Genomic DNA, 23,815 nt, shown 5'->3' on the forward strand with positions numbered 1-23,815 from the left:
GTTCATGGGAACTAAATTACAGAGCAATCCTAAGAAGGCAACACAGCAGGCTCCTCTCGACATTTCATAAGTGAAAAAATCATAAAGAACAATAAACTGACTTTACCAAGGTTCATCGAAGTAGACTAGATATGAAAGATATACATATTTAGGTAAAATGAAAAAAGCAGAAAGGGAAATATCACAATTACGTAGCAAAAAGAAGATAAGATTTGAGCAGATGAGAAGCAGAAAAGTAAAATGAACAGTTGTAGTAGAGACTATTGGTTGTCGAGGTTGAGCCCCCTCTCTTAGCCCCTTCCCTAGTATTAGAATCCCTGGTTTTTACCTGGGCACATGATTGCCCAGAATAAATAAATTTCCCAGTCTCCCCTTACACCTAGGTGTGACCATGTGACTGAGTTCTTGCCAATGAGAATCAAGCGGAATTGGTTTGACAAAACCTCCAGGAAACCTCCTAAAAAGATAGCTGGTACCTGTTCCTTGCCTTCTTTTTCTACATCAGTTCTGCTCCTCAAATTCATGAAATGGCGGAAGCCATTTGGACAAGAAGTGGGAATCGCAGCCTACGGATGGTGAGGCAGGGAAATAAAAGGGACCAGGGTCCCCGAGGACCACGAAGTCACCACACGGGCTCCGGGCTTCTCACCTCTAGATGATTTACGTGAGAGGGAGACACACTTCTACCTTGTTTAAGCCACAATTATTTGTGTTTATCTTGTGTTACTATTACAGCACAACCTAACCTCAACTTAAATAATAAAAGAAATTCTGGGCTAAAAAATACTTAGACTTATCTCTCCAGCAGTGTGTCAATACATCAGGTAGATTGGCATTGTCAAACAAACTTTTTTAGAAGAGGTTACGTGAATGAGTGACAAACCACAAAGAGAAGTACTCATCTGCAGACATGCCATCTGCACCTTACTCATTACAATTTGTTCATTTAATGGTTGGACATAAGGTACTGATGTGAAAAACAATGCATGAGTGCCATATAAGAAGCAAACAAAATATGTTGCAACAAATATGTATTTTTAAGTAGAAATAGAAAGTAATTTTTCGTCCATTAAATTTTCACATATACCTAACATTTCCTCTATAAAATTGTGTATGTTAATAACTGCACAAATATTGAAAGTAAAGAAACTCTTTTCTCAACATATTTACTTTTCTCTGGAAACTGTCCTCAAAGGCAACAGTCATCCAATGTCCAGGCCAGGGCTGCACTATACAGTTCTGCCCTCCTCACTGAAACTCAATTCTCTCATAAATCTGAAACACTGAGCTTAGAGACCTCGTTAACTAAAAAATTCAGAAATATCTGAACTCTTGCTACTAAAATCCTTCCCCTTTCCAAAGCTTGAATATTCTACCCCTCCCAGGATTCTATGAGAAAATTAATATCTTTCAAATATATTTCCTTTTATGTTTAAATAAACTAGAGTAGGTTTCTGCTATTTACAACCAAAAGAAAAAACTGAACTAACACAATGTTAAAAACAAAGCTAATTTCTCTATTAAGTTGGTTGGGATTTAATCATTTGAATCTCCCTTGAACTGCTCCAAGGTCTTTTAAGTCTTATTACAACACATTTCTAAGGATTTCACAAGGTCATGGCTCAGGGTTACACAATGTTGCGTGATCCCACTAGCACTAGTTTGTTTGTTTTTTTTAATTAAGTACTTAAAACTTTTCAAGAAAGCATTTAGATCGATAAGTGACTTTAAGAGATTCAATCAGTTCAACCCACTAAGTTAAACTCACTGATGTCATAATCTCTCATTTCTCACAGCTTTCCTTACTACGAGTTCTGTTTATCTAAAATTTCACATAGTTCTGTGTAGGTTGCTAGATTTAGTAAAAAATATATAGGACAGCCAGTTAAATTTGAATTCAATAAACAAAATTTTTTTAGTCTAAGGATGTCTTGAATATTGCATGATGACTAAAAAATTTTGTTATCTAAAATTCGAAAGTAACTAGGCATACTGTATCTTATATGACAACTAATTCTGTGGCGCTGAAGAGTTACTCAATAGGATCATAGACTATCATTTCCTTTTACAACAGGAAATAGTAAATTAGGAGCAAAAGTCCACAATGGCTACAAAATTATGACAGACGGTTAGAGCTGAAGGAGACCTTAGAAAAGGCTAATCCGATGTTTTCACTTTGATGATAAGGGGCAGACCGTCTAATGAAGGTGAGCGGCGGGTGGGTTGGTGCATGACATCAAATTACAAATGATGAAGGATTCCTGATTTTCATTTGTTTTAAAAAGAATTTCTAAAAAGCCACAAGAGAAAAGAACAAGGAAATTTCATGGCTCCAAACAATATTCACATACCTGTCACCTACATAGTCATTTCACATTAGTAAACAGGAACCAATAAAGCAAAACAACAAAATGTAACCAGTTAGAGATCATTCTTGTAAATGGGATAATTTAAGTAAATAAGATTATATATGTAAGCCACCTAGTGCAGAGCCTAGCCTATAACAGGACTTCTAAATGTAGCTCCCTCTTCTTCCCTGCCCTTGTTTACTCCATCTAAAACACTAAAACATTACACTCACTTCCTTTCTGGTCTCATTGTCTCTCAAACTCTATAAATTATCCTCAACTTTGATATCAAAATTTAGATACAGAAATAGAAGAGCTCAAATTAAGGACAGGTGTGAAGGTTGTCAAATACTAAGCATTCCTAATATATATCCAAAACATTCCAATTAATACACACTGCAAGATGTTCACTCTCATTAGATATAAAAATGCCAATTAAAACATTCCTAAATCAAATCATCTATCAGTTCACCAAAAAAATTTGTGATTCATTCAGAACAAAGCACTGTGTAATAAATACAGAGTATGTACAAAGGGTATAAATAAACTAAGAACTCAGAAGTGTGAAGTATGGAAGGCATCACTTCAAGGGGGGGTGTTTAAAAAACTGTAGAAGCAGCAAGCAGCGTTTGCGCTAGAATTTGAAAGATATACAGTATTGTGATTGGTGAAGGTAAGAAGTTAAGAAAACTTCAAATAGAAAGAGCTTCGTGAACAAGGCATGAAGGCAGAGAAAAAATCCATAACAATCTAGCCCCAATTTTCCAACTCTATTTTTCTTCCTGTCACGCCTCTACGGGGGCACAGATGCCAATCAAACATCATTTTCAAAATACAGTGCAAGATTCCTAGCTCTTAAGCTCTGTTCCGGACATGCCCTCCTGTTGTCCGAGACCGCCACGACTCTGCCACCTTCACGTCACCTGCACAACACAGAGTAAGAAACGATGCCAGCTTAACCAACGTCCACCTTTCCCTCTGCTCCTTTTCCCTTCCTTACTTCATTCCCTTCTCTCCCCTTCGAATCTTCCTGAGCAAACTGAATAATATAATTTCTATTCACTGCCTAACGTATAACGCAGGTAAGTAGAAGATTCTCTTTAAAAACAAAGTTTCCACTTAGATCTGTGAAACATTCCCTCCATTCCCTTTCTCCTCTCTTTCCCCCGACCTTTACTTCCCACTCCACACTCTCTTTTCCTCTCTGAGTTTCTGATTCTACATTTAAAAAGTTCCCCTCCCACTCTGGATTTTAAAAATAAATAGAAGTGATGGCAGGGATGGCCTGTCCTTTCACCTGTTTGAGACTTTCCTGCACGAATGAGCACAAGGGCTTTGTGTTCTTGCTAGGAAGGGGAGACGGAGCAAACGAGGAATAGAAGGGGAATTTGAAAAGGAATGGATAATAAAATCAGGTGTCTGGCCTGTCTAGGGAGGAACAAGGGTTGGAAACAATATAATAAGCCATAAAACCCAAATTTCTTTATTTTAATCATTAAATCTGTAAGAATAGGCCCTTAAAAATAGCACATGTACCTGTATATTAAATATTTTTCTTTTCTTGGCCAAGTTATAAATTACCTCATAGATAAGTGGAAGTTACCTAATAATCAAGTCTTTAAACACAACGGAGCAATAAATCATTAATTAGAAATGACATTCACCAGAAATGATCTCGATCATTGTAGTTTTAAAGGCTTATTTATATTTTGATCCCTAAGGGAATCAAAAAAAGTAAGTAAAATGTAACAAACTATTGAAACAGCACATAAATCACATGACCAGCTTAAAACATTCTGCCCTGTCACAGCAGATCAGTGATATTAATACAACCCTTGAATTATTCTATAGAGACAGCACTGTACATGTGCCACCTGTGTCTTCCAGCTGCACCAGGAACCAAAGTCTCACCCCTCCTGGAAGAACCAAAGGACTGGGACATGACTGGAACCTGAACAAGGGGACACTTTCAGAAGTCAAGGGTCCGCTGTCCAGGAAGATCCAGTGCTGAAGTCCCTTACCGTAATAGCCAAGTTCCAACATCATCCAATTTAAACGTTCCCACCAGCACTTCCACATGCCTATTCCCCCTGACTCCCTACAACCCTCTGATGGTAAGCCGTCAGGGAGGTCAGGCTTTAAGTGATACAGCTTCCCGTTCTCCTTGCTTATTAGCGTAATACAAATAAAGTGACTCTAATTTCTCCACTGTAAAACTGTGTTCAGTGTTTGGTTCTGTGTGTGGGGAGCGGGGCACATACAAATTCTCTTCCTGCTGAGTTACACTATTAACTAGGAATCTAGACTCAGAGTTTCAAGCATAGTAAATACACCTTTTGAATATTAGTGTATAAAGCAATATGATAAATGGCTACATTACAGAAATCACTAAACTATCTATAGAATTAACTGGGGAGGAATCCTTAATGTTAAATAGATAGGTATTTTTACTAAAATTTCTAGCAACAGCATCATCCTTGGACTCAAAAAATGCTGTCATCTCCAACGAATGAGATGAAAGTAAAAATGATAAGCCCCAGGACTGGAAGATAAACTAAAAAACTAGCTCTGATAATTACAAAGACATGAATACTGAAGTGAATGTAAAAATCTTGCATATACTGTTTTATGAAATATTATGATGTGAATTATAAGATATTTGGCCGTCATCCATGGTTCCTGAACTCACAGCTACCAAAACCCTTGGAACTTCCTATATGTGGAGTGATAAAGGTGTCTTTTTGTTCTGTTAATTAGGTGACTTTTAGACTCCACTCAAAAGTGGGGGCTGGTTGCCAGGAAAACCAATCATGTGATTAGAGGTTTGGAACTTTCTGTCCCAGCCCGACCTGACCCCCACCTCCTTAGAAACCTAGGAGGTCAGAGTTGGTCTTCCTTGTTGGGGAACCAGAGTGTTTCTACCTGGCAGGCCTCAAGCTTCCTAAGGACAGAGCCTCCTTTGTTTGGGACCTCACCCTATGTATTTCATCTGGCTGTTGATTCTTATCCTTTGTAATAAATCAGTAACCTAGTGTGAAAACAGGTTTTCCTAAGTTCTGTAAGGCATTCTGGCAAATTAATCAGACCAAAGAAGGGGTTTGTGGGAACCTCTGATTTATCGCCAGTGAGTCAGTACAGATGACAGATTAAATGAACTTGGAATTGGCATTCTGAGTTGGACGGGGTCGCTCGAACCTCCAACCTGTAGCCAGATGGTCAGAAGCACAGGTAAACTGGGCTTGCTTCTGGCATCTAATGAGGAGGGCAGTCTTGTGAGACTGGGCCCTTACCTGTGGAATATGACTTTATCTCCAGGTAAGTAGTATCAGAATTGAGCTGAATTCTTGGACACCTTTGCCAGCATTCTAGAGTTTCCTGGAATTGCTTGTGAGTGTTGGGAGAACCCATGTCCCCAAGTTAGAATTAGGTCCAGGGACCCCATTCAAATATGATTACGACAATATGAAAATCTGTTATTCTGTATAAATGCATATGTGCATGCATGCACACATAAATAACTAAATAAAAACAGGGCTTTTTCATCTGCATTATTGGATATTTATACATTAATGCTGGTCAATAAATTTTGGAAGTAAACTTATTACGAAAAAGGGAGACTGCCTTGGATCTGAAGTCAACTTCCATTTAGGCACACACAGTATTAGATTATAATTTTTAAAAAAACCGCTCTTTGTCCTCCAGAATTTCCTGAGGGCACCGGTGAATTCTGACTTGTAGAACTGTTTATCCAGCTCGAAATGGCTCCATGTCATTATTTCTCAGTCGATCTTTCTTCTACATCCCTTACAGGGAATCTACTTCTAGATGCAGACTCCGCATTTACTGGAGGCCTATTATTTACCATGAACCTTGACAGATACTTTCGCAAAGCACTATCACACACACTCATATGGATGTTCAACTGGATCATGGCTCACTAAAACCAGGTTTTGCTGGTCAAAGGCAGAAAACAACAGTGAGGTAGGATAGAAGAGAAAGGGGTAAACTGGTTCTTATGTAGGATGACACGCGGCACACCTTATTTTCCTGTTCCACAGCAGGACAATGTCAACTAATAAGAAAAGTAAATAATTATTTAAGCAATTTGGCATTAAAAATTTTACTACATAAAACTCTTATCCTAAAACTCTACATTTTTTGTTTCTAGAAGGAGTTACTTACCTCTGCCTCTACTGTCAACTGTCTCTTCTTTGCCATCAATTGTTTTATGTCAACCCGACCTAAGAGGGGAAAAAATGTAACTTTTAAGTTGATGGCTACAGCTACCTACCAGCACTAAATCATAAAGTTGAAAAACAAACAAGCTAAAAATGACTACTTAAACTACGGTGCAACCACTAAACACAACAGAGCTCTTAAAAATGAAGCATGGGCAATATAAATAGAAGGAAATTTATACATAAAAATCCTAAGTAGAAAAAACAAAACTACTATATGAACACACAGTAATTACAACTATATTAGCCATATGATGCTATAAGATCTAATTCTGACAGCATGAGAAATTAGATTCTCTAGATGGATTCTGCAACTGTGACCACTAAAATGCATAAGCAACATGTAAAAATTAGATAAACTGGACTTCATCAAAAATAAAAAAAAATACTTTTCTGCTGCAAAAGATAGGACACGATTAAGAAAGTAAAGAGAATGGGAAAAAAAATTTGCAAATCTGATCAGGAACTTGTATTGAGAGTATATAAAGAACTCTTACGACTCAGTAAAAAAAATAAAATAAATAAAAAAATCCAATTTAAATACAGGCAAAGTATCCAAACAGACATTTTTCCAAGAAAGATATACAAATGGCCAATATCACATGAAAAAATGCTCAATATCACTGGTCATTGGGGAAATACAAATCGAAACCACAATGAAATATCTTTCCCAACCAGGAGGATGACTATAATCAGACACACATAAAGTTGACTAATTGAGGTATAAGTTAATCATTAACTAATGAGAATCTTTTTCATGACTTAAAAAAATTGCTTTTTAAAATATGTTTATGAGAATTTGCTGCTCTGTATGACTCCCATGTGCATTATTTATTGCGATTTATTATTTTTATGGATTTTTAGACAATTTCTTATTTTCATACCGAATCGTGGTGCTATTGTAATTTAAGCAAGCAGCTGATTTAATTAATGTCTTCCCTTTTAATAAAATATGGGTACAGTTAATTTTGAATGCAATTTGCCTTTATTCTTAAATAAATTTGTCTTCACACATAATATCTTGCATAATAACTTACATTTTTAGCTTTTGATGTATTTAATAAAATTTTTAAAAGTTTTTCTTTGGCAAAATATTTATAGCTTAAGCAACATTTTCAATATAATTAAAAATTACATGCTAACGCAAAAGTTAGTGTCCACCCTATTAAACTTGGTGTCCTGTAACAGTTGCTTACCTTGCCCATTTTGCTTGCTAAAAGTCTTTAGTTATTGCAACTCCTTGTTAAGGTTAGATTGGTCTTTGAGATAGTCTTAATTGAACTTCTTCTAAGTTTAACGCACATCTTGAAATGGTATCTCTTTCATTTTCACGTATTTTTCAAAGCATATTTTCAAACACTATAGCATTTTTTCCAGAAAAAGGAATTTATAATCTGATAGTAAATGTCCTTATTTTACCTTTTCAAGTGAAAGGTCAACTTACCTATTACACTATGGGAACCAATAAATATCACACATCACGTGTGGACAGACGTCTGCACAGAAAAATGCGTGAACAGCATGAGTGCTGAAATGGGAAACGGAAGCCTGCGACGAGTCTGCTGTCTCTGTCTTTGCAAAACACTGTGATGATGTAATCTATCATTTTAGTAGTATACTTTTTAATGAGCATTTATATTTTCTCAACTGTTCTCCTCAGTAATAATTTACTTGAGTATTTTTATTTCAGTATTAATAATTGCTATTGTATATTTTGCCTAAAAATAAGATCGATGGGCACTCAAATTTATAAGATATAAGTTATTTCCCAGAAATATTTACTTTGCCAGAATGAACTCTGAGGGCATATTTGAGCTAATATAAATTTAATAAACCCCTCTAAAATTACTTATTCTAAAAGTAATCTTCATTATAGAAAATTTAAAACCCAAACTCCCTATTCCCAAAAAAGCCTAACAAAAATCACCCATTATCCTATGATGTTCAAAGATATTTTGGTAAATGTCATTTGTCCCTTTACTTTGGCAAATATACATATTATAATGGACTCATTATGCATACTTTTTTATAATATGCTTTTTTCACTTAATATGCTTTTTTCACTTAACATCATTCCATGTCATTACATATTCTTCTACGTCATTTTATTGGCCTATTATTCTGTTTTTATGGCTGAAATATTATTTATTCAATCTTCTATTGGACATTTAGACTGTATCTTTTCATAATACTTCAATTGGGAAAAAAGGCATGGAGAATGAGAAGGTCCAAAATGCATCAAATCAAAGAGCTATAAGGAAAGACAAATTTGAAATGATAAATGGCTGAGAACTTTTCAGAATTATTAAAAGATGCCAATCCTCAAATAAAGCCAAAGAATCCCAAGAGGGTAAATAAAAATCTATACTTAACTATATCATAATGAAACTGTGTGTAACATATAGGTTTATTTAAAAAAAAAAAAATCACCTGCAAAAGAACTGAAATTATGCTGGGTACCTGACTTAACACCAACAACAGAAGCCAGCAGATAGTGGAATTATATCTTCAATTATTGATAGCAGTGGAGTTTATGACTGGGAAGGAGGCAAGAGGTCATATCACAAGGAGCCTGTGTATATCATACAAGGGCTTTGAGGAAACTAAGAATTTTAAGCAGGAGAGTAACTGATCTGGCAAGAGAGGATGAGAAGGACCCCACAAAAGAGAAATGCAATAAATCCAGACAAGAAATGATGATGTTGTAAACCAAAACAATGGCAATGAGAACAAATAGGAGAGGATAAATTTTGAATATACTCACAAATTGGTAACTGATTAAGAAATATGAGGGTAAGACGAATATTCATAAAAGAAATGATTTTTTTATAAATTATAAGAATACATTTTTTTATTTAGTTCTCTACTACCTTTGATGTCTCTGATGACCATGGTTTCATAAATAAGCTATTCATTTCATAAATAAATGAATACAAAGCTTTTTCCCTTCAATAATTAACCATGGGGGAGAATGGGAAAAGAGACACTAAAACATTCTGTTTGTGCATAACTTCCACAAGGAATCACCTACCTATAAATAACTGACCATGATGAGTGGAAATGTAAATGGAAGAAAAATATATTAAAACGCTCATTTCTTTCACCTTAAAATTTACTTCATACACTATTCAAAAGAAAATCTACTTTCTTGCTACCTAAAAATTAAAAAAAAAAATCTCATCTTTATTCTTCATCAAAAGAATAATATCCTAAAAACATTAAGATTTAAAGAACTATGTCCCGACAATCAACCACATAACTCAACTCAAGGCTTCTAAATCTCTACATCACTGACCCTGAAACAGTGATAAGCCAGGACTGAGGGTCATGCAAATTCTGAAATGTCTGCCAAGGTCTACTATTTCACTAACTGAAACCATTAATATCATTAACTGATAATTGATCATTAACTGATAATATCTACTTAGTAGACCCAAAGACAAATCCTTAAGGACAGCTACTCTAGATTTCTTTCCCCTAACCCTCTGATCTCCAAGAAATCGGGCTTGTAACATTTATCTTTATGAACACGACCCAGCACTTGTAAAGTCTACTACATTTAACTGAAATATTTAAATGTTACTCCTTGAAGTCTCAAAAATCTTATTTTAACCAGTTTTGATGAAGATCTTTCAAAAATTACAAGCTTTCCCACATAAAAAAAAAGATTAGGTACTGTATCATACATAATCTTTATGTCAAATAAAAGTGATCATTTATATCCCTGTGCCATTACAGTGACACCTTTAGGAAAAGGGAAAAGAGATCGAGCGGGCTCACAGTAAGCAGCCCCAGGGAGCTGTGCCTGTCCACGTGGGCCGCCTCCTTGTGGCTTCTCACCAAATCTGCTTCCTGTAACCATTCTAAGCTTTACTACTATATCAAGCCTACAACCAATGTTATTTACTCAGAAGGATAAGACGAATACCCCAGCTCGTTAAATTGGTAACTCATTTATTTACTCAATTTTATATTCATTCATTAAATAAAAACCACTGAGGACCCAATATATGCAGGGTGCTAGGTATATATTCCAAACCCTGTCTTTAGGGTCTCAGGAGAAATACGCAAACAGATAATTATAGTACACAAAAGGGCTGTGGGAGCAGGAGGGTCTTTGGAGTAAAGGGAGCTTTTGCAGAGGAACTTAGTATTTGAGCTGAATCTCAAATGATAAAGAGAACTCACAGTGAGCGATTACTGTTAAGATTATTTCAGGCAGAGGAAACAGCATGAGGACTTGGTAAGGACTTGGGTTTTCTGGGACTTGAACTTGGGTCAAATGCTTCTAGGTGCCAAGCTCTCTTTGCTTCTTAACGCCGTACTTAATAGGCTTTTGCCTAAGGACAGCTTTTATCTGCTTACTTTCTAAGTTACCAGTTACTTTCTAGAGCAGTGCTGTTTAATAGAAATATAATGTGAACCACACGTCATTTAAAATTTTCTAGGAGTCATACTAAAAGGTAAAAAGAAACAGGTGAAAATGAGTCTCTGAAATGTGATAGGCATTTCACAATTACAGTGTTATCTCAGTTCAGACCGGCCACATTTCAAGTGCTCAATTGGACCATATTAACTAGTACAGTTCTAGGGACCACCATAATGAACAGTATAGTTCAAAATCGGGGCTTAGCTACTTTCTCTGTAATGGGCCAAACGGTAAGTATTTTAGGCTTTGCAGTCCAATATGGCCTAAGGGCACTATAAATACAAAGGAATGAATGTGGCTGTGTTTGCCACCCCCTATTCTAGATGACTGAATTTACTGTAAATCTGGCAGACAAATAAAACTGACATGTATACATTATTTTTTATAATCCAACATAACTATGGTGAACACTCGTGGTTGCTTCTCCTTGTCAGAGACTGACTTAAGAATGGACATTAACATTAATAAGAGTATGGGCAGCATGAAGATGACCCGCTCAACCTAGTTCACGGAGAAGAGTTGAAAGAGGACCTTCTTATAAAGAAGGTGTGGGCGGAGTTTAAGAAAAGCAACAAAGGATGGCATGGAATTCTAGGGCTAATCACAAACATCAGCAAAGCCTGAAAAAACAAGGGAGGGAAATGGTTAAGGAAGCCCAAAGAGAACTCCTGGGAGAGAACCATTAGACAAGAGTGATGGTGACCCAGCACAGGGGGAACCCAAGTGATAAGCACACTCACCTTACTCTCGGGAGATCCACCCTTGTATCTCCTGCCAGTGCCCCCGTCCCCTGACCAAACCCTTCTAGAACCCACAGGGCACGGGAACCTGTTGATACAGTCCATAAGGTCAGCCTCCCGGGGCACAAATAGGGTAGGAAAGAATAGAGAGGCAACAGGAAGATTGCTAGCATAATTTGAAATCTAATTCTGGACAATGAGACAGGAGACGTTGCTGGGGGAACGTGCAGGAAAGGTGTCGCTGCTCTAAAGAGTAACAGGGAAATAGTTTCTCTTCTGATAGAAACTGTTCTTTCGCTTTACCAGTTTTCTTATCCAGCCTAGAGTTACTAACCCTGCTATTACTTCTATCCTTTCCTCGTCACCCCCACCAACTTTCTGGGCCCATCATGCCACGTCCCAACCACGGACACTGCCTGCTATCTGCTTTCTCTGATTTCTAACTGCCATGCACTGCAGAGAAATAATTAAGAAAATGGGCCCAATGTAAACTGATGCTGTCAGGCGGTGTTAACCAGGCCTGTGGTAAAAAATGAAATCTTTGCTGTTGCCTCCTGATGAATTTCTGTAATATTCCTCACAAACATAATTCTAAATATTTTCCACCTTCTTCTTAAAGTTCCAGCCCTACCAAGTAAACTTCAGTTGATGGCTTTGAGTACCAACTTCTTAAATGTCTTCTTGCTTAATGTTCACTATCTTTAACCCTCTTTTCCACTGTTGCTGTGTCAGAGGAAAGGGTAGCCCATCTCCTTTTCAAGGTCGACCCTTTAAACTATTGTCTTGATCCTTCCTACCTTAAGAAACTGTTCAAATCATTCGCAACACATTGAGCAATTTATATTGTCCACATTTACATTCGGAGCCAACGCATTCTCTAAAATTTGTTTCTGAAATTATGACATGGATGTTGTTAGCGGTACTCAGCATTAAATCTGTAGTTTTATCAACATTTATTTATCAAGTATTACATATTTACTTAACGTTTTAGAAACGTATGTAATTAAACATTAAACCTATGATTTCAAAAAATTTATTGTGGACGTGGTTCCATTAGCACGTCTGAAGGTCCTGGGTTCACACCCCAGTGGAGCCACAGTCCATGGTCTACGGCCATGCCACCCTAAACAAGCCCGATGTCTGATCTTGGAAGCTAAGCAGAGTCGGGCCTGGGTAGTACTTGAATGGGAGACCAGCTAGGAAGACCAGGTGCTGTAGGCATAAATAATAATAATAAATAATTTTTTAAAAAATTTATTGCTTAGGATGAAGGTTTTTAAAGAGATTTTCTTTAAGTTACATAATAAAAATATGGTACAAATGTTAATGTTAAAATTACAAATAATCAATATTTTGAAATGCTGTAAAACAAACAGGACTTTACAATGAACCTCGTAACTCAACCATGCTATTCTTTCCCCTTTAACATAAAACGTCCTAGAAAAGCGATTTACACTATCTGTCTTCAACTTTCTCACTGGGAATTCACTGTCACCCTGTTTCTGCAACTCTTCAGTAAGTAACTGAGGCCTGAACTGAAACTAGAGGTCTTCTAGCCTCTAGTCATGCAACATGCATCATAAAAAACTAAAAAATAAAAACCATGGCCTACTTAGAGTTGACGAAATTTCTAAAGATGACTAAGGAGTACTAAGCAGTGACTAATAACCATTTTTCAAGTTTCAGTTCTTCTAACAAACATGTTCTTTGTCTCCTTGAAGCAAGTACAGAATTAGCTAATGCGTAGGCACTGACTAACAGGTTTTTATTGTCTAGAAGTTCAAACTCAAGTTCATTTTAAAATCCTGATCATTTTTTAAAATACTCTCATTGACTATGCCTAGAAGACCATCATCCCAGCCTCACCTTGTCCTCCAGAGATATAAGTAATCTAAAAGTCACGTGAAAGTCACTTTTCTGTCCATAGGATGGTCGGGTTTAAAAGTATTCCTTGAAAGAATCAATATTTATCCATCTTCAAAGCAAAAGAGAGGTAAAGCAGTAAGAATCCATCTATTACCCTTTATTGCTCCACTGACCTCAAAAACCTCCCAAAATTCTCAACTAATCACATTGTCTGCATGACTGTAGAGAAATGGAATCTGAACTAAAAACCAAGTCAATATACAAATATTCATACAGAAAAGGAGACTTAATAGATAATGCTGAAACAACTGGCTAGCCATTTTAGAAAACTATTAAGATTAGATCCCTAACTCACTTATTATTCAATATGAATTTCAGATGGAGCGAATATTTAATCTAAAAAACTGTAAAAGGAAAAAAATGATCTGTTTTCCTTTTTCATAATCTTGGATTGTTTCTAAGCATAACAAGAAATCTAAAAGCAATAAAAGAATATTTGACTACATAAAAACTAAATGTGGCAAAGCATATCATAAGCTAAGTCAAAAGGCAAATAACTAGTTTAAAGATATTCATAGTACATGATAGTCAAAAGATTAATTTCCTTATTATAAAAAGGGCTCTTTAAAAAAGATAAAATAAAAATAATAGCCACCAGATAGGCAACAAAAATGGACCAAGGATATGAATAGAGCTTTTAAAGAAAAAATACACAGTCGATAAATAAATGAAAAAAGGTCTCTACCTCACTTATAATTTATGAGAACACAGTTATGCTATGTACTATGCTGTTTTTCATCCATCAAATGGCAAGTTTAAAAACGACTGGTAAGACATATTGGCAAGAGTATGGGGAAATAATATAGATGGGAGTGTAAACTGGTATGACATTTTAAAAAATAAATTTAGTAATATCTAAATTTTAAATGCAAAAACTCTTTGATCCAGCAATTTCACTTTTAAGAATGTATCCTACAAGTAAGTACACTAACACAAGTAAGCAATGATACTGTTTCAAGGATGTTCTCTGCAACACTGTTTAGAATAAATACTCTGAAACCCTGGAAACAACCTAAATGCCCCGCAATAAGGGATGAGTTACATAAATTACTGAGCATTTGTGTAACAGAAATAGTACACAGGTACTTTTAAAAGAATTACACTTACATATACTGAACAAAAAGATGTCTAAGGTTTACTAAGTTTAGAAAAAACAAATTGCAGAAGATATTCCAAACACGATCCCACATGTATGGAAAAAAAACATGACTACTTAAGAGGAGAATTATTACTTTGACTTTCTACAGTGTTCGCACTTTTTATGTGAGTATATATTATATTTAAAAATTTATAAGCATATTTCATCAATTTTAAAATTTTTTCAATTACAGTTGACAGTCAATATTATTTTGTATTAGTTTCAGGTATACAGCACAGTGGTTAGACATTAATGAATTTACTAAAAGATAACCCCAATTAGTCTCAGTACACACCTGGCACTATACAGTATGACAATATTATTGATTATATTCCCTATGCTGTACTTTACATCCCCGTGACTATTTTTAACTACCAATTTGTATTTCTTAATTCCTTCACCTTTTTCATCCCAATCCCCAATCCCCTTCCTATCTGGCAACCATCAGTTTGTTCTCTGTATCTGTGGGTCTACTTCTGGTTCTTTTGTTGTTGTTTATTTTGTTCCTTAAATTCCTCATATGTGAGATCATGTGGTATTCATCCTTCTCTGACTTATTTCACTTAGCATAATATCCTCTAGGTTCATTCGTGTTGTCACAAATGGTAAGATTTTATTCTTTTTTACGGCTGAGGAATATTCCATTGTGAGTATGTACCACTTCTTGTTTATTCAATCGTCTATTCATGGGCACTCAGGTTGCTTCCATATCTTGGCTATTGTAAATAATGCTGCAATGAACATAGGGTTGCATATATCTTTTTGAACTAGTGTTTTGAATTTTCTCAGATAAATACCCAGAAGTGGAGTTGCTGGGTCATCAGGCAGTTTTAATTTTTTGAGGAACCTCCATACTGTTTTCCATACTGGCTGCACCAATTGGCAATCCCGCCAAGAGGGAATTCCCTTTTCTCCACATCCTTGCCAACACTTGTTCTTTGATTTACTGATGACAGCCATTCTGACAGGTGTGAGGTGATACAGCTCATTGTGGTTTTAATTTGCATTCCTCTGATGGTTTATGACTTTGAGCACCTTTTCCTATGTCTATTAGCCATCTGTATGTCCTCTTTGGAAATATGGCTATTCAGGCCCTCCATTCATTTTTTAATGGGATTATTTGTTGTCTTTTTAAAATTTTTTTTGGTGTTAATTTGGATGAGTTCTTTATAAACTTTGGGTATTAACCCCTTATTGGATGTATCACTGGCAAATATCTTCTCCCATTCAGTGGGCTGTCTTTTCATTTTGCTGATGGTTTCCTTTGCTATGCAAAACCTTTTTAGTTTGATATAGTCCTATTTTTCTTTTGTTTCCCTTCCCCCAAGAAGATATAGCACATATATATGTATATATATAAATTATATGTAGTAATATGTATACATATATGTTACTAAGAACAATGTCAGAGTTTGCTGCCTATGTTTTCTTCTAGGAGTTTTATGGTTTCAGGTCTTACGCTTAAGTCTTTAATCCATTTCAAGTTTATTTTTGTAATATGGTATAAGAAGGTGATTTAGTTTCTTTTCTTTCTTTCTTTTTTTTTTTTTTTGCATATATCTGTCCAGTTTCCCCAACACCATTTATTGAATAGACCGTCTTCACTTCACTGCATATTCTTGCCTCCTTTGTCACAGATTAATTGACTATATAGGTGTGGGGCAACATTTTTATGAAACCAAAATTATCTTGTATTTCTTGAACAAGGACTAGTAGAAGAGGAAATAGCCCTATTAGTTAGCATGAGGACAAAAGATTGAGATTGTAAAGGCGTATTGTGGGTAATCTACAAAAGCAATAAATGGAAATACCAATAGCAATTGGTCTATAACCTTTTTAAAGCTACAAATAGATTTCTATTCTATAATCAAAATAATTTCAAGAACTTAATTGCACAACCAGAGTTAACTCTGGTTTATTTTTCTTTTATCACCACACTTGTATCAACTGTGTGGGTTGCCCATATGTGCAATAAGAGAATTAGCCTTATTACCATTAAACTTTTACAACATCGTATGATCTTATTTTAAAATCAAGAGATAATTTCTGGTAGAAATGTCAGAAGATTTTATGGAGATTATAATTCTTAGTTGATGCATTATATAGCAAGGAACTGTAAAGCTACCTTAGGATCTGGGGCAGAAGAGTTGCCAGCACCATCAATGAGAAGATAAAATACCTTAATGAATCTAGTGCTATAGACTTGTAAACAGTGCTTTTACATTTGCTCTCCTTGGTTTTGCAAGAGGAAATCTAAGCACTGACAGGCTATAAGTCACCCACACAGGTAAACAGCCAGTCAATGAATGACACATCTGCAATAAAGGCTTCAAGTTCTTTCTTTTGACTTCCTCCTGGTCTTCCTATGTGTGAAAACAAATCACAAATGCATCTGTACTGCTTCCCCCAACAATCCTCTCTAAAAGCAAACAAAACACCATACACAGAACACTATACTGTCTTAAACTCCATTCCTTTGCAAACTAACATACCTTCCCTCTGACTTGAAAGCCCTCTCCCGGTTTCCTTGTCAAAGACCAAACTCAAATTCTACTTCTGTGAGATACCTCCTTCCATTCTAAAGCATGGTACCCCTTACCTTATTGCTCTCCTATACCGGTTAGTCACTATAATTTACTTAACTCCTATTTATAACATAGGACTGTTTTCTGTTTTAGCATCTTATTCATCTGAACTAGTAGATGAAACCACTAAGACCAGTTCTTATTCTAAGGGCCTAGACTTCCAAACTTTAACTTTTGATAAAGTTATTAAAATGATTTAAATTTCAGAATGTTCTTGATAAAACAAAGATTTAGAAACATAAACTCTTTCCTCAAACATTTTATCCCTACCAATTTCTTACTACACCTTTAAAAAATTGTCACAAAGTACACTATATAATATTTTCCCCATTAGAACATTATTACAATCTATGATTATATTCCTGCACAAGGGCTTAGCAACATATAAAGATAAAACCAGGAAGAATATCTCTCATTAGAAGCAAAACATATAATCGACTTCCTTTCCTTTCAGAATAGTCAAGTTATGCCTCATGTCTCATTATTTAAAAAGGAATGTACCATTATGCCTGGGCAAAACTACTCATTGATTTTTAGCAATTCTCCTAAAACACAAATTTGCCTTGAATACATTACATCCAGAAAAAATATTTTGTTGGCCCTCTTAGAACCTATAACTTTTTCAAGGCTAATTTTTTAGCACGGTTCTTTTAAAAAAAAAAAAAAGTTTAAAAATCTGTCAAAGGAAGTATTAGCTAATATCTTTCATTTCTTTTGATTAATCATCCTGTAATGAACAAAGACACTCAAACTCATTCTTTTGACCTTAAAAGCTATAAAAAGTACTAATTAATATTCAATAACTTTATTTCTGCTGGCAATTATGTTATATCTCGTTGTACAAAGCATTTTTCAAGTGGAATTTTTCATCTCTCAAAATGCCAAATAGTTTACTAAAAACATCATATCATCCATGACTGAAAAAAGTTTGAAGTAACAGGCACTGTCATATTGCTACTGGCAATGCAATATTTCCAGAGGGCAATATGGCAACACCTATCCAAATATGCATTCCCTTTGACCTAAAAACAATTTCTGGGAATGTATCCATGGAAAAATCACAAACACTTGAACTTTTGCTTATCTGCAGTTTCTAAAACAAACATGTTTTGCTTTCATCTTATGGGGGGAAAAAATGTACTCTCTACCTATTCAGTTAACAAAGCTCTATGTGGACTAGCCAGTTTTATGATTTTATATATGCATATACCGGATGAAGGAGCAAGATTACAGAATAACAATGATATTAATTTTTTTCATATTTTTTCCAGGGGACTTTCAAAATTTGTTACAGAAGGCATGTTGTTCTCCATGTTCAGATATTTATGTATATATCTCAACACTGCAATTGAATAGAACTACAGTGGATTAACTGAGTTAATATTTGTAAAACAGTGCTGGGCACATGATAAACGTATGTTAGTGGTTGGTATTATTATTATCCTAATTAATTAGCTACCAAATGAACAAAGCAGCAAAATAAAATGCAGTCAAGTATAAGAATAACCTGTAAATCAGTAGAAAGGTAGAAACTTCTTCAACCTGAAAAAAGGGCATCTACAAAAACTCCACAACTAACATAACTGTTATTTGCAGGTGGCATGATTGTGTGCATAGAAAACACTACAAAACCCACATTAAAAATTATTAGAGCTAAATAGTAAGTTTAGCAAGGTTGCAGGTATCCATAAAAAGAAAATGTAAAACTTACATTCTGAAAACTATAAAATGCTGTTGAAAAAATTAAAGATGACTTAAGTAAATAGAAAGACATCTCATTTTCATGGATTGATAGATTTGATATTGCTAAAATGGTGTATTAGTGTCTTATGGCTACTATAACCGCATGGCTATAAATCACCACAAACTTGGTGACTTAAGACAGAAATTTATTCTTACAGTTCTAGGGGCTGAGATGAAATCAAAGTGTCACAGCAAGGCCATACTCCCTCTGGAAGTTCTAAGTAGATCTGGTCCTTGCTCTTCAGCTTCTGGTCTCTGCCAGCACTGCTTGACTTGTGGCCATAGCACACCAGTCCTCAGGATCAATATCTACAAATCTCTCTCTGCTCCATCTTCACATCATCTTCTTATCTGTGTGTGGTCAAATCTCCCTCTGCCTCCTACTTATGACATTATATATGTGACTGCATTCAGGACCCACGTGGATATTCAAGATACTTTCATTTCAAGATACCCTACTTAATTATATCTGCAAAGAGCCTCCTCTACCCCCTTCTCTTGCCATATAAAGAAGCATTTGCAGGTTCTAAATTTTAGGACCTTTTGAGGGAATGGGCATTTTCCAGCCTACCATGGACAGCAGTACTCCTGGCACTGATGTGGATAGCCACATGCAAAAGACTGGAGTTGAAACCTTCCTTAACTTAGACTAGATATAAAAATTAACTCAAAATGGATTATTGACCTAAATGTAAGAGCCAAAACTATAAAACTCCTAGAAGAAAAGAAGAATAGAATAGGAGAAAACCTTTATGACATTGGGCTTGGCATTGATTTCCTGAATAGGACACCAAAAGCACAGGCAACAAACACAAAAATAGACAAATGAGATCATTTCAAACTTAAAAACACCTGTGTATCAAAGGACACAATCAATGAGGTGAAAAAGCAACCTACAGAACAGGAGATTATATTTTTAAATCATATATCTGATAAAGAGTTAATTTCCAGAATATAACCCCTACAACTCAACTCAAAAGCTCCTACAACTCAACAACAAGCAATTAACTCAACTAAAAAATGTCCAAAGAACATAAAAAAGACATTTCCCCAAAGAAGATATATGAATAGCCAACAGGTATATGAAAAGGTGTTCAATAACACTAATCATTGGAGAAATGCAAATCAAAACCACAAAGAAGTATCACCCCACACCCATTAGGATGGCTACTATTGTTTAAAAAAAGTAAATAAATAACAAGTGTTGGTAAGGATATGGTGAAACTGGAACCCTTATGCACCATTGGTGGGACTGTAAAATGGTGCAGCCACTGTGGAAAACAGTAATTGGTTCCTCAAAAAATTAAAAATAGAACTATCACACAATCTAGCAATCACACTATCCAAAAGAACAGAAAGCAGACTCTCAAAGAGATATTTGTAATCTATGTTCATAGCAGCAGCATTATTCACAACAGCCAAGAAGTGCAAGCAACTTAAAAGTCCATCAGTGGATGAATGAGTAAAGATTAGTAGTTGCCAGAGCAACTACTAATAATGCTCATAATTAAACAACAATGATAATTTGTTAGGCACAATGGTTTCTGGTTCTTGGAGTGATCAGCACCATCTTAAGCAAGTTGCTCTCAGTGACCACCAGTTCACACAGGGAGGGGTGAGCCTATGTCACCTGAAAGGAATGTTCTCACGAAGTAGGTCCAGTAAGTTGTTTACTGCCTTGGAATGTACAGTTCTTCACAGCCACCTGGCTACAAGCCACCTGTGTTCCTGGAGGCTACGTACATATGAAGCCCTTATCCCCTTTGGGTGCAGTGGATGGGGATCCATCGGTGCCTAAGACTCTGCTTCTGATCTGCTTCCCTTAATAAACTCTTTGTTTAGCTCTGGAGTTGTTGGCCTCTTTCTTCCGGCTCAAGGCAATAGGATTCTAGGACACCTCGGGAAATCTTCCTAACGCGGTTACAAAACATTGTAAAAATACTGACAACCACTGAATTGTACGCCTTAAAATGGTGAATCTTATGGTTTGTAAATAATATCAACAAAAAAATAAGAGGAATAGAAAGAAATGAGGAAAAGGGGAGAAGAGGCCAAATGGGGAGAAGGGAAGAGGAAAAAAAGGAGCAAGAAGAGAGAAAAAAAATAGAAAAAGAACTTAGATCAATCTCTACTTAAATCACATTTCTACATTAGGGTAAAGACGGAACTGGCCAATGGCAGAACTAATACCGGGTCTAGCTAAGACTTAGGTCTTAGCTTTTCCTGGTAAGTTATGCAAGGTCCTCATTTCTATTTACTCCTAGAATGAACCATGCCAGTGCGTATTACAAAAGATGCAAATCAGGAAGAAGCAGAAATGACAAGGTACACTGTCCTGAAAAAGAGGTAGTAAGGAAGAAATAAGATTTTCAAAATTTAAACAGGCATAGTAACAAAAACACAAAAGGATAAGTTTATAAAGTGTAAAGTTAAATGTTGCAATCAAGTACTATGTACCAAAATAATTATTCTAAAATAACATCTTTTGATCCTGTAATTCCCCTTTAGGCATCTGACAACTATGCAAAGATATTCATTCCCATTTTTTTTATAGCAGAAAAAAAAGAGACAACTTAAATATTTATCAGAAAAATAAATAAATTATGTGACTTACATAAAATACAATACTTTGTAGCCACTCATGTTACTGGACAATGGGATGATATCTACACAAGCTGAAGACCCCAGTTACTAAACAGCATGTAAAATATTCTATTTATATAAAATGTTACTTATTCATTGGATTGAAATATCTCTGACATATACTTATTCCATAATGACGGAACTTTGAGTCATTTCTGCTTTTTTATCCTCTTCTGTATATTTTTAATTAATTGAACACTTTACTGCATGTATATCATACAATAAAAACTTCTTTTATTAGCTCATACTACTTTTAAAAATTATTTTCAATTTAGACAAAAAGTTATCTTCAGAACTCATATTATTTCAAACACATGCCATAAAATATAATAAAGCTAAATAATCATATTTCACTGAATAGGCACTGGGTAAAATAAAGATATTTTTGTTTAAATACTATACAGTCACTATAATAGTCACAATTAATTCAATAACCTAAAGGTTAGGTGACCACATAATTTATCAAACAAACTGGGACACTTGTGAGAACGCAGGAATACACTATAAAGAATTACACTGGATACTGGTGAAAAAACTGAGACTAACCTGAGCAAATTAGGACATAAACTCATCCTACCCATAGGTTACTGGAATTATCAACCACAGAATAAGAATTCAAGAATTACACAGAGTTTAATGAAAAAGCCCCTGGCGCTGTATCAAAGTGACAAATCGCAAGGTAGTTCCAGCTGAGTCTCAGAGTTCTTGGTAGCAGTGGTTCCCAGCCGGCAATGCCAATCAACATTGTCCAGCAAGCTCTTCCAAACTTTTAACAATCCTGGACCCTTCCCCTGAGATTCTGATTCATAGATCTATAATGGGGTCCAAGGAGCTGTTTTTGTTTGTTGGATTCTTTCTTTTCATGATTCTCAGGCATACTCTTTGATGGTTAACTTTGTGTGTCAACTTGACGGGGCTAGGGGAAGCCTAGACAGCTGGTACATTATTTCTGGGCACGTCTGTGAGAGTGTTTCTAGAGAGATAAGCATTTGAATCAGCAGAATGAGTGAAGACCACTCTCTCCAATACCGGAGGACCAGAATAAAACAAAAGCGGAGGAAGGGCAAATGAGCTCTCTTGTTTGAACTGCCCTGGGATACCAACGCTCTCTTTTCTCGGGCCTTCAGACTGGGATTTACCATCAGCCCTGATTCTCCGGATTTCGGTCTTGAGGGTTAGACTGGAACTACGCCACTGGCCGCCCCCCGAGGCCTCAAGTTTGCAGATTGTGGGGCTTCTCGGCCTCCATCTGGGCCAAGCCTTCATAATAAATCTTTCTATATATTTACATGTATCCTACTGGTTCTGTTTCTCTGACTAATACACACCCCAAATGAAAACTGCCACTAAGATGTGCGTCTCAAACTTTAATCTGCATATGAATCACCTGGGAATGTCATTAAAATGACATTTACTCAATAAACTTAAGGTGGAACATTTCTAATAAAGTACCACAAGGTGCAAATGTCCTTGGTTCTCACTGGTGGGCCACACAAACTGTCATGGCTCAAAGGCCACATTTTACCCATCTGCTTATTCCCCAAAATGAAGAAATATTTAAGTAAGTGGAGAAACACATTCTCTTTTCAGTTCAGCATTACTAACTTTAAATCAAGGAGGAGGTCATACTTCTTGACTTAAGCTTAAAAATTCAAATTTAAATAGCTGCACTAAATCCTGAAATGATTAAAACTTAATGAACCAAGACAATATGGAATACTGAAAATATAGAGAAATTAGAGTAGTTTAAATGCTTTTTTTAAAACTGGGACATAAAGAGAAAATCATATGTGGTGACAAAAAGTTTCAATAAAAAGTAATTTTTCTGCCTCCAAGACCAACAAAATGGATTATCATACAGTCCCTAAATCATGGAAGGCAAATGTTTCTACCCAATGTTGGCTCAAATTTCACATTTTATATCACACTAAAACTAGCCCATATGCGATATAAATGTTTCATAAATAGCTATCCTATAAACTTATATAGAAACATTTACATTCCTTGTGGGATCCGGCTACTGAT

The 23,815-nt window shown here is 35.7% G+C and overlaps 1 protein-coding gene and 1 pseudogene across 1 annotated transcript in view; one reads left to right on the plus strand and one right to left on the minus strand.

Moving 5' to 3' along the window:
- SOAT1 (sterol O-acyltransferase 1) overlaps window positions 1–23,815 on the minus strand; it is a 57,036-nt gene that overhangs the window by 21,170 nt on the left and 12,051 nt on the right. Inside the window, exon 3 of the mRNA XM_039881369.1 lies at window positions 6,531–6,589. Coding sequence (XP_039737303.1) covers window positions 6,531–6,589 — 59 coding nt within the window. The remainder of the gene's footprint in view (window positions 1–6,530; window positions 6,590–23,815) is intronic.
- On the plus strand, window positions 12,861–12,976 carry LOC120617802 (uncharacterized; annotated as a pseudogene).

This window comes from Pteropus medius, unplaced genomic scaffold (genome assembly GCF_902729225.1).
Source record: "Pteropus medius unplaced genomic scaffold, Ma_sr-lr_union100, whole genome shotgun sequence".
NCBI classification, from domain to species: Eukaryota; Metazoa; Chordata; class Mammalia; order Chiroptera; family Pteropodidae; genus Pteropus; species Pteropus medius.